This window comes from Thermobia domestica, chromosome 6 (assembly GCF_964235325.1).
Source record: "Thermobia domestica chromosome 6, izTheDome1.hap1.1, whole genome shotgun sequence".
NCBI lineage: Eukaryota > Metazoa > Arthropoda > Insecta > Zygentoma > Lepismatidae > Thermobia > Thermobia domestica.
Window position 1 is genome coordinate 21,920,297 of NC_137459.1, and position 12,913 is coordinate 21,933,209.

A 12,913-nucleotide genomic window follows, 5' to 3' on the forward strand; every position below is an offset into this window, starting at 1 on the left:
AAACTAGTTCAAGCTAGAAGTTTTCAGTTTGATGGTTTTTAAATATTATTTATATATTTTTAAATATATTTTTATACATTTTATATACTTTTTAAGTAAATTGTTTTGCTGCTTACGTTAAAAGAAAAAAATAATTACTTTTGTACTCTTTGTTGACGCTGTTGCTTTCTCTTTTTGTTTTTTTTTCCCTTGCTTGTTAACATTTCCCTATGTAAAATGGCAAAGTTATGCTGTATCTGGGAATTTGTTCAATAAATAAATAAATAAACAAATAAAGTTATATAAAATTTGATTTCTGTGCTGCTTTGAAACCTGATAGTTAACCCTGCGTTAGGCGAGTACGTTTTGGTTGCGCCATTAGGCGCGTGGGTGACAGGTGTCACCCACCTATCAAAATGTAACTAGAATAAGTAAAATTATTTTTAAATGACGATTCTTTCGTTTGTTTAATAAAATGTTTATCACAGTTTATATTTTTGGTTGTACTCAGCGTTGTACTGAATATAACAGGCTTTTGTTTTATGACTACTAGGCTGATTCCAAACATGTTACACAAATGTCTTTGAGATGTCCTCCGCTCATCCATCTCTTACATATCAAGCACCTCTGCCTTTTAGTTTTGGCTCTACGTCTTTCATAAGTATGTCAACATCCTCTGGAGCATGATGGCTTCTTAACATTGACCATTTCTTCTTCTTTAACATCAAGTAACAGTCGCAGTCGCCCCTCTTCCTAATTTCGAGTGTAATTTGGGGAATACAGCATATTCGTTGTATCTGAGATTTAATCATTTCCCAGCCAATATATATATATATATAAATCCTTCGTGACATTGAGGTGAATTGGTGTTGAATTTCAGGATACAAAGTGCATTAATATAACATATTTTTAGAAGATCAAAGTATTACACAATGGACTATCTTGTTCCGACTCAATGTTGTGGTCACTTGCACTCACGTGATACATTTCATAATCACTTTCACCAGAACACACCTCCAACTCCTCCTCTTCCTCCTCAAGCCACTACAGAACGACATTCTTATATTTTGTCATCTCTGTCTTCCGGCGTTTTGACATTTTACTTGTTACGCATATAGGCGCGTGGTTGACAATTGTCACCCAAACACGCTGCCGCAGAGAGAACTTATTTCTTACAAACTGTATACGGTAAACAGAAGTGTACTACTGCCGCCATAACAAACATCAACAACTAACGTTCAGCTACTTAAAGGCGCGACTCCGAAAACCAACGCACAATGTTGCAAATTTGAAATAAAAATCACTGGTGACACCTGTCACCCACACGCCTAATCTAGGGTTAAGGTAATGTACATATTCATTTCTACATGAGCCAATTGAACGAAATTTAGTTCCATTCAATAACTTCAGAGTACTCAGAGCTTGTAATATTATACAAAGTTGCTTAGGTAAAAAAAAAAAAAAAAGGTTATGTATGACTTAGATGTAATGGCTATTACAGTAAATAATCGCTATTATATTGATGTTACTTAAATGTCTAAGGCAGAAGGAGATGGTTAGAATTTAACATTTATTTAACATACCAGAACATTGTGTAAATTCATAAGATGCACCTGGAAATAATTAAGGGAACTTATAACAATATTGAAATAAATAAATCCAATATTCTTGGTCTGCTGGTGGTCACAGTTATCTGCTGTACATTGTGGCTATTTAATAGTAATTTCCTGCTTGCCAGGAGATGGTATGACATTTAGCAGTATTTTATAGAATCAAATCACCAATTGAATGGTATTAATGCTTTCGCTGAAACTGTTACATCAGATTTTTAGCTACGAATGAAGTGAACGAACTTTCAAGTAAATAATATTAATTTCTTGAATTTTTTACAAGAATTACAAGTTTTTGGTATTTCGGTGTATATCCATATCAGTGGGGAAAATGTGATGTATTTCGATTTAATAAGTAATCAATTGCGGTGTTGGTTTACCATTTTCAAATAAATAATCAAGATTTACTTTCGTTATGCGTATTATTGTTCCTTCTACATGGGTCATGTATATGCCACTGAAAAATTATTATATTTAGATTTAACAATCAGTTTTTAGTTTTAGATTTAGTCACTTATAGTTAAGGTACGATAATTACCATTGCAATAAATTTATTCATTCATTTTTCTTCATACTGTAATCATATATTTTAAAACACATTTTATCCTGTGATGATAATGTATGCTTTGGTTTCTTGCATTTTTTTTTTTTTTTTTGGTTTGTTAAATTGTTTGCTAGTATTTGATTAAATTCCTAATTTTTCGTCTATATTTATCAAATACAGCCTAAAAAATGTGAATTTAATCAGGAAGAAGATTATATATGGACTTAATTCAAATAAATAAATATTAACATTAGCTACAGTTCACCAAACATTAATAATTCATAGCCAGAAGCAGGAAAAACTCGCTCAGAAAGTAATATGTCCTTATTCAAGTCTACGTGCTTAATTTATGCAATGTCTTGGGTTTGATTCCCGAGAACGCATGGCTATGAGGTTTCACGTTAAACAAGAGGTGCGGTTTCATATGGCCTTTGTGCTGGAAGAAGACGTTGAACCAAATTTACAAAGAATCCAGCAATAATTCTAGTTTTATTTTTAAAATTTGAATGCTGTTAGTAATAAAAAAAATTGATAAAATACCTGTTGATATTTCTTTGTGTTTAACTCAACCAAGACACAATATTTTATTTTAAATACTAGTTACCTACAAGAATCTTATGACATGAAAGTAGAAAAGTGAAACTAAGTGTTTGAAACGATTTGAAAAAAGAAAGAAAAAAAATGAAATATTGTGATGTGAAGCCTACTTTTTCTGTTGACTGATAGTCTTAGTGAAGCGGAGTCCAAGGCGGCGGCGGTGTCTGTAGAAGCGGAATACGAAATCGTAGATTCCCGACCGTCTTGAGGCTCAAGTAAATAAATTTCTGGTTCGGGGGCGTACGGAGGGATGAAGTTCTTCACTTTCAGCTGATGCTCTTGTTTCGATTTTACCTACAAAGGAAACAACAAAAATAAACAATATCAGTAACGATATATTTATTAGTCTTCAGTTAATGAGACACATAACGTTAATAGGTTATGGATTGTACGATGTGACTTGACGTACGCGAAAACCTACTTTACACAACATGGCGACTTTTGAAACATTAGAACCATTCTATTTGGTCTCGAAACCACTTTCGGCAAATGAAAGCAGGTCACTTGGATTAGTGATAGCACCATTTAGATTGAAAAATAGACACAAATGATGAATTGATTTTTCAGACGAAGTTGAAATTCTGTCAGTTTATGTTGGCAGCGCTTTCAAGTAAAAGCCACTCCTGACACAAACATTCATACTGTCCTTGTTTGTTTTTGTGATGTTGTATATGGCTCACTTCTTACAAAAAGCAATGCTATTTTGATTCAAAAGATACAAAATTCATGCATCTGCTTCTGTTACAATGTACGAAGTTCATATTTTGCCTATTTAGAGCAACAATAGCATGCTGAATGTTCAGAAGACGACATTTCTATTATTGCTCTCTAATTTATAAAATTCTTAAAACAACACGTCCCGCTTATTTATACAAGAAACTCACTGCTAGGTCAACTATTCACACTCACTTAACACGCAAAAGAAATATGTTTGATATTCCACACCATAGACTCAAGAAAACCACTGCGGCATTTTCAGTATTAGCACCAAGATAATGGAATGCTCTACCAAATGTAGTAAAACAAGATAAAACACTTAATTCCTTCAAGAAAATGTTAAAAATATATTTATTTTGCCAACAAAATTTAAGTTCAGGTGCCCATGATTTGTATTCTATCACTTCAACCACGTAAATGAAATCAGACTTGACTTGCTACACTTTTTTTTTTTTTCAAATTAAATAATCATTTGTTGGAGAAATATTTCATCACCCTCCCTCCCCTGCATTATCAATGACAAGCATACCATATTTTGTCTCTGTGTTATTGATCGGTTTGTGTTCGTTTTCATGTTTGTATATGTATGCTTGTCTTATTCACTTGTAGTATTTGTGTGTGTGAGTGTTTGTTAAAAGTACAATTTTTTTCTTTTATTTTTTTATGATCTTAGTGTATACGTGTATTTTTGTATATCACGGTATCTTTTGTACTCAATTGATTGTATCTTTTTTTTCTCTTTTTGTATAACTGAATGTACTTCCTTAACAAGGGTTAGGTGGTAGAGCAGCAATGTGCTGAACCTCGCCCGGTTGAATAAAACCTTTTTTTCAATTCAATTCAAAAGACGTTTGCAATCAGTGGCGACTTTTGATTTGCTGAAAATACGGCCATAAAGCACCATACAAGGCTTTTTATTGATCATGTTGTGGGTAAAAACGATGTTTGAAGCAGATTTTTCAGTAGTGATCGTCTAAAAGTAAATAAATAAAAATATAAAATTATTAGATGAACAAAAATAAACATCTCCAATACATTTTTAATTGAAACAGTTTCGGGGAGGTTGTGACTACTAATATTTCTTCTTTATGTATAGCCTTGTTGGAAAGTGATATTCCAGAATAAGTATTATATTTTGCTGTAAAAGTTAAGTAAGGAAAATAGCTTACTTAAAAATACTATTGAAGATAGCTTGAATGAAACTAACATTTGATGAAAGCAAATACTGACTATTACTAATCTATGATACCATTTCTATAATATATCATTGTTTTTATCGCACCCAATGCGTCTGAGAAAGGCAATGATAAATTGCCGAAATGTAACACAGATTAGTAATATCATAATAAGTGTTTGCTTGGGTCAGATTTTATTTTTATTTAATAATATGTAGTTTCGAAGTTAGAATTAGCAGCATCAGATATAAAGATAGTAGTATATGGACATTATATGATATAGTATAAGCTTCGAAAGTCATAAAGGGTTAAGATTTTATTTATTTATTTGCTCATTTACTGGCGTCAATTACCAGCTTTGCTGGGTTAAAATAGAACAAGTTAGTCGGACAGTCTTTACTATTACTTGAAGCGCTCTGTGATATCGGTCATTTTCGATCATTTTTATATATATCCCCCCCCCACCACCACCACCACCAAGTTGTGGAACTGAATTTGGATTTAAAGCTCTTCAGTACAGCGAAATTAACTTACCGCTAATTTTAGAATTTTTCTGTAATATCTTCAAAACAAATAAAAATATTCGAAAAGCAGAAAAGTAGTGAACTAGACAATATGATTTTGCATGCGATACCGTTATCACAACTCATCTATCTGTTTTCGATTTGCAACTGTAGATAAATCTACCATTTTTTTGGTGGGTTTTGTAAATAGCGGCATACCAAAAGCAGGTAGGTCAATTGTGGTAAAGGTACCACATGCAAAATCCTATTGTCTAGTTCACTACATTTCTGCTTTTCGAATATTCTTATTTGTTTTGAAGATATTACAGAAAAACTCTAAAATTAGCGGTAGTTTAATTTCGCTGTAGTGAAGACCCTTAAACGGCATCGGAAATAAACAGCACTGTTCATCTCAGTGAACCCAGGAAACTATGGATTCGACACTAATATCGGCCACTTTTGATCACTTTTAAGTATCTTCCTCCTCCCGTCCCATAAGTTGCAGGGCTGAATTTGGATTGAAACGGCATCGGAAGTCTCACTGTTCATCTCAGCGATTCCGATAAATATGGATTCGACATTAATATCGGTCATTTTTGATAATTTTTAAGTATCTTCCCCGTCCTCCTCCCCAAGTCACATCATCAAAGTGAAATGATAAAAGCCATCCTAGGCTCGAACCTCATCTATGTTGAAAATTTGATCGAGACTGTTCGGGTGGTTCAAGGGTTAAGTCACAAACATACTCATTTATATTTATACAGGGTGATTCACGAAATCCATAAGAGGGCCTTACCTCAGCTCCTATTGCACAGGAATCTTTGAAGCAAACAACCAAATAAAAAAAAGTACCGAAGTGCATGTGCTGAATCACGTGATAATGCTTCTGAAATCAGGGGCGTCTTAGGAATATTTCTACGGGGGATAATTTCAAAATTTTAAATGAAAACAGAGATTAATTTTGCTCCCATTGAAACAATCGCTAAATTCTGAGCAACTTTGAGAGGAATATCTCTTGCCGTTTGGGAGCTATATGAATTCATTAATACATCAATACAAGGATTTCTGCGTGCTCCAACTCCAAAGAAATAGCAAATAATTGTTTGAAACTGAAGCGAAATATGAAAGTGCACGTAAGGAAACAAACGGTGCAATTTTCAAAACACTGCCGCCTCGGGAATACCTCTATTGGGGCGGCCAACTTCAAAATGTCAAATAGAAACAGGAGTCGATTTTGCTTGCGTTGGAAGAAATGTTGAGTGATTTTAGTAGGAAGTGTCGGCAGTAAATAATAACATTCATTCCATATACGAATTTGGAGGTATTCCAAATGGTAACGATTGTAGGGGAATGTGGGGAAAATTATAGGGCTGCAACGCGATTACGCTGCACACTATCCAGGACGACAAAGCTATTTCTTACATTGGTAGACCGTTCTTACATTGGCTCAGTGGTAGACCGTTCACCTGTGGTGAGTGGGATCCCGGTTCGATCCCAGCTCGAGCCATGTAAGCTTTCTGGTGGACAAACACCATGTGCGTGGGTTTTCTTGGGGTTCTCCCGTTTCCTCCCATTTTATTCATTCCACCATTGCATTCATTTCTCATCATCACCGCCTGCTTTTAGCCTAACCGACATAATCGTGTAACGTAAAACAAAGGCTCCATTTCATTTCCTACATTCTTCTGTGGAAATTAACAGCACGATTGCGGCAGACAGGAAACATTCGTCAAAGCTATGGTGTCTGGAGAGGAGTCATACAAAATGAAAACATTGTCATTGATGTACTTGCAGCTGCTGCAGTAATTGCACATGTACAAAGTATCTTCACGATAGATCGCATGAGAGCGTGGTGTAGGTCAAAATAGTGTACTGCGAAAATTCAATTTTCGTCCGTACCATCTTTCTCTGCATCAGAAACTAAGTAATGTTGACTGCAATTTACGGCTTCTGTTATGCAGCTGGGTAGTTGACCAATTGTAAAAACACCCGAATTTCGTAGTTTTCATTATATGGACTGATGAATCTCATATAAAATATTCAGTATACGCCGGGGTGGACGTAGTTAGGAATTGGAGCTCCCTCGTGGCTAAGCGGTTAGCGGACGCGCCTTTAGATCATGTGGTTCGGATTCCACGTTAAACTGTAGGTTTACGTCTCATATAGCCTCGCTGCTGAACGGGACACTAAACTTACAAATCAAATCAAATCAAATTTAGGAATTCATAGGTCTGGATCAAAGTTGTCAATCAAGAGGACGACTCAGATCGTTCAATTTACTCTGTTCATTGTCCTCATAACTGTAATCCTCTATGAGAGCACCAAATACGTTCTCAGCGATTAGCAGGTATCATAAATCATCGTGCGAGAGGAACACTGGAACGTAGACCCGCTTATTTATTAGCGAGCTATTTAATATTTGTGCATTCCTTTCGGCACCACGGTCTCTCTGTTTGTACTGGTGGTTGCTAGCCTTTCAGTTAAAACGGTCCGAATGATCCTTTTATCCAGGCGTTTCTACCGTGCACACCACTAATGGACCACTGATAAGTCATGATCTATGATCCATGCACGCGACAATTGTGTGGAGCGATGACCCACCTTTCGCAGCCCACGTTTGAAGTTACGTAACTGTGTAATAGGCCTTCGGTGGCATTCTCGTGTCATTGGAGGCAGACTGTTATCTACACACAACGGATTTACATACACAACTACATTGTCCTACTGTCCGATGGCCTTCAAACTACTAGCAACATCCTCTCCACAGACAATACGATTACACATAACATTTCACTTTTCCAAACCAAAGACGATTCACATTTTATTGATTTAGTTCCGTCTGTGGTTATGAACACAGGGACTTGGAAAGAGATTCTGGGCTTTTCTGAGCAAAGGTTGAAAGACAAGGGCATTCATTAACTATGCAAATCTGACTTTTTATTTTGGGGATACTGTCCAACAGTGTTGGGTAAGTTATTTCTAAAAATGTAACGCGTTACAAGTTACTTTACTTTCTCTTAAAATGTAACGCGTTAGTAACGCGTTACTTGCCTCAAAAAAGTAACTGTTCCTTTACTTCGAAAGTAACGCGTTACTAACGCGTTACTTTTAGGTCCGAAACTTTGAATATGTGGAAAAAATCTTATTACTTAGTTTTCCGTACTGCTATTATTATTATTATTATTATTATTATTATTATTATTATTATTATTATTATTATTATTATTATTATTATTATTATTATTATTATTATTATTATTGCACGTTCTGAATCGATTTATGTAACTGCAAGGACAAATTTTTACTTGACAACTATATGAACATTTTAATGTAATGTAACATTGACTAAAATGTCATACTGCGTTACTCGTAGGGATGGGCACGAGTAATTCGAGCAAGTTTTCTTTGAAACTCGATTCGACTAGAAACAGACATCTTTGAGCTCGACCCGAGAACTCGGCTTGAAAAATTTCCTCCAACTCGACTCGAATTCGGGTCGAGTTGAGTCAAATCTGGTGTATAGTTTCGAGTACTCTCTTCAAGTATCTTACATAGACAATATAATTATTATCAATGGTACTACTACTACTACTTCAACTTCTTCTTCTCCTATTATTATTATTATTATTATTATAACAAAACTGTGTATAAACATGAAAGATAGGCGGTTTGTATATGAATACTAAAAAGTAGTTGATTGCCAACCTCGGTAGTCGTGAAGTCTAGGAGTAAAGGACATTGTTCACGAGCTTCTGAATTTGGGTTGAGGGTCTAGGTTGAGTATTCGGGCTCGAGCCAGACGTTGTTAAAAGTTATAGGGCACTGGCCAAATATTTTCAAAACTGCTCGGTCCGCGTTTAGAATTGTCAACGACTCGAGCAGATCGGCTCACAGCTCATTCACTATCCACTCAAACCTAGAAGTGAGCTGAGCCAACAACTCACCCAACCGAGTCGGCTAGAGCCCTTCGCTCAGTTGAGTAGAACCGAGCAGATGGCTTATCCCAACCAAGCCAGCTCGAGCCGATGGTTCACCCCAAGCGAGCCGGCTCGAGCCATCGGCTTAGTTAAGCCGAGCCGAGCTAAGCTTGTTATAAAAAAAATCTCTTGTAGTCTCGCTATCGAGATGACACGAGATGCGAATAGTGTCCCCTCTCGTGAGCAACACTAAAAGTATTCCATATTACTGCTTAGCTTACATTTCTCATGGCTTTCGCTTTCCAGTGTAATCAGCCCATGATTTCAAAACGAGATAAAACGAGCGAGCCACTTATCAAACTCGACTCGACTCGAAACTCGATGCCAAAAACAGTGAATCGGTTCGGAACTCGACTCGAGAATATTACTTTCGACTCGACTCGAAACTCGACTTGGATTCGAATCGAGATTTAGCTTGATTCGTGCCCATCTCTATGCGTTAGAAGAAATGGTTGCTTATTATTATTCTGCTAAACTAATTATAATATTAATTCTGCAACTATAATAACAATGTTGCTATGTAAAATTAAAAATACAGAATATATAGAAACATTACACTACAACTGACGAAATGAGAACACATGAACTGGGGGTGAATCAAAATTGCCAATAACTCTAAAATCGATACATGCTTTTTAAAGCTAGTTGTTCCAAACTCTATAATCAACGGGACTTTAGGATATGTAAACTGATCTAAAAGAACCCTAATATTACATACCATCAACATTACATCAATAAAGTAGGCCTGCTCATCAGAACACCGTTTATTCATATTAAACCCTTACTGAATGTCGTTCATTATGGCACCCTAATTGTTGATAAATATTTCCCGCCGGGGCACCACTTTACTTTTAAATTCTGTTCATTAGTAGTGTACTTACGATTTTGTTTCGGTTGGGCTTTGCCTGAAAATGTGAAAATTCTGCAAGATATTTTATATACTTTACTATAGTAAGTAAGATTTCGGGGGGGGGGGGGCTTAAGCCCGGAAGCCCCACCCCTAAATACGCCACTGCTGTTCACCATCATCTTCAGCTTTTAAGAAAAAGTATTCTTTCAAATGTTCGAACGATAAAATATTTTCGTTCTCCATCTTTATAAAAATAACACCATTCGAAGTAAAATAGACTACCAGTACCATTGCACTCGTAGTTCATTCACTGAATGTATTGATTTGGAGCTGTTAGAATCTAAGACAAAATCTTCCAGGTGCTATCAATCAGTGCACGTGATTTCCCTGAGGCTGTCCTCATCTTCCAAAAGCAGCAAGTGGCACTATATTTTGTTAATGTAAATAAACAAATCAAATTGTATCTATGAATGTATTTGCAAGCCTCCCAACGTAAAGTTCGTAAGGCGAAACGGGAAAATGCACATCGAGATTTCCCGTTCCGCCTTACATTAAGATGAAAAGTGATAACAGGTTTAACATGCTAATTTCATTGCTAGAGGTCATAAGGCGAAACAGGAAAAGGCGAACAGTGCAGGAATTGTTGGTCACTGACATCGTTCATGCTCCATTGTTCCATTCTGAGAAATTCACTTACAGGAAAGAAACATTTTTTTCCGAAAAAAAAATACATATATTGTAGTTACTCATCCGAAATGTAACGCGAAAAAGTAACGTAAACTAGGTACGTTACTTAAAAAATTGTAACGCGTTACCGTTACAGTTACTTTGGAAAAAATGTAACGCGTTACTAGGAAACGTTACTTAAAAAGTAACGCGTTACGTTACTTCCCAAGACTGCTGTCCAATAGCCATGTGGTCTCTGGCGTGCGGCTTTCGATTATGAGTTGCAATCCATTGAGGATTTAAAGTTCTTCTGAAGAGGGACACATGGCCGTACTTTTAACTGCAATCAAAGTTTCTGTGTTCGTGTGTCTGTTGTAATGGATTGAGTACAAAAAAAAAAAAAAAAAAAAGTGAAGCAGGGCAATTTTCCACCCCGTGCAATGGCATCATTTGCCGCCCCTTTCTCCGAAAAAAAAATTTAAAAGCCACGTTTTTAAGTATGCTATCCCATCATGAATAACAAAGAGGAGGAGAAAAGCACTCACACTCAGAAAGGCCTGAACACTACAAATACAATCTCGTTCTGTCTTTTTGTCTTTTATGTTAGTAAAAGATAAAACAAACACACCTGCAGAGGAAAGATGGTAATTCTTTTTACAGAATTCAATATCGAGCTTCAATCTCAATATACCAGTTTGCAATTCCAGTGCTGCAACTAGCTCTTTTATCTTTATATCTTGATTTTCCTTCTACATCTCTTAAAAAAAAAAAAAAAAAAAACTTGTGTCCACCTTCAATGATAAGGAACTTGTTTGTGACAAAGACAAGACTAGTTTTCATATCAAAACTGTGATAACTAACTAAATGGAACAGGTGTTCACTACTGTTTGAGAATTGAGTTCTTGTATTTGACAACAATCAAGCAATTCATGCTGGAATTTGTTTGACCATTTGCTATAGGACTGCCCACGTGACCTTAAACTAATGTGACCTAAACATGACTTATGAATGTAATATTCAAATAGAAAGCCAGCTTAGTAAATTTAATTACCATCATCATGAAGTCTGTTTGGAACAAGAAATATTTATTTTAAATAATATAGTTATGACAGATTTTGCCGCTCCGTACAAATGCATGTGTTACACATAAGGTAGAACCGGCCCTCAGTAAAAGAACGGGGAGATACATGTCTGGCGAGGGGGATTAAAAAAACAGGGGTATATCGGTTACCCCTGGGAAATGTTCGTGGAACGTTAAACTAAAAATTGCATTTTATTTTCATCCTACACAATATATACACACGTGGATACAGTTATTTAAGAACTCTAATTTGTAAGATTGTTTTAGCAATTTAAATTGAGGATTGAATAGTGTCTAAAGATGCGTACGAAATTATTAGCGGTTATTGCGAAACAAAGTTTAATGATCCTTGGGATATTGACCTGCGTTCGTTTAATGCATGCTTCATCTCAAAAAGTCAAACAAATTAAGTTTCAAAGAAGAAAATATATTTTGTTTGTTGCGTAAATGTAGAGTATTGGCCCAGATTAACGTGAGTCAATATTTGGAAAGGGACAGCAAGCGAGTGTCTTGATATGTTGCCCAGAAAGATGGACAAACGAGAACACGAAAATAGAAGAATGAATTGCTTCATAATCTTTCGCTTGAAGAACTTACAAACGAGAATTTGTTCTTGGAAAATGACGAACACTGTTTTTCTTGATGAAAGAGTCACGCAATGCGTAATTACTTAAAAGTTTGTATAATTAGGCTTGGTTCGGTGCGATAATTTTACATTTTCTGCTTCAGGTGAACGCACGTGAGGAATACATTGAATATAATAATACAAAATGCAAATATTGATTTAATTATTGTACAAGATATTTTGATAGGAGAAAGAGAATAAACGCTTGTTTACATATTCTTGTTTTGCCAGAGCATTTTGACACAAGGGTTCTATATCTTTTTATGTATTGCGTCTATATTTTACGAATATGCATGGCTTTTCTCAAGGCTTACTCCAACGTTTTGGTTTGATAAAACAAATGTAGTGAGGCGTTCACCCATCGTTAAGAGGACAATTGGGGATCTACTTAAAGAAAGAGGTAGCGGACTCCGGTCAAGAAAACCAGCCTTACCGGTCTAACATGGCAGGTTGATTGACTTAAGCCCTTGGGGCTTTATTTTGCAGAGTTAGGTTTCTATCTCCTTAAATCTTGTGTGAAATTGCACTTAAGCTGTAACAAAGTTTGTCTTAGTTTGGAATGAAACAAAATCTTTAACATCTCATGATT

General features: G+C 35.7%; 1 protein-coding gene across 2 annotated transcripts in view; it reads right to left on the reverse strand.

The window, feature by feature from the left end:
- Positions 1-12,913, reverse strand: part of LOC145687880 (spermatogenesis-associated protein 1-like) — a 239,458-nt gene that overhangs the window by 71,914 nt on the left and 154,631 nt on the right. For both annotated transcript variants that reach the window (XM_081761394.1, XM_081761395.1), the window contains one exon: positions 2,841-3,024. In XM_081761394.1, the coding sequence (XP_081617520.1) occupies positions 2,841-3,024 (184 nt within the window). The remainder of the gene's footprint in view (positions 1-2,840; positions 3,025-12,913) is intronic.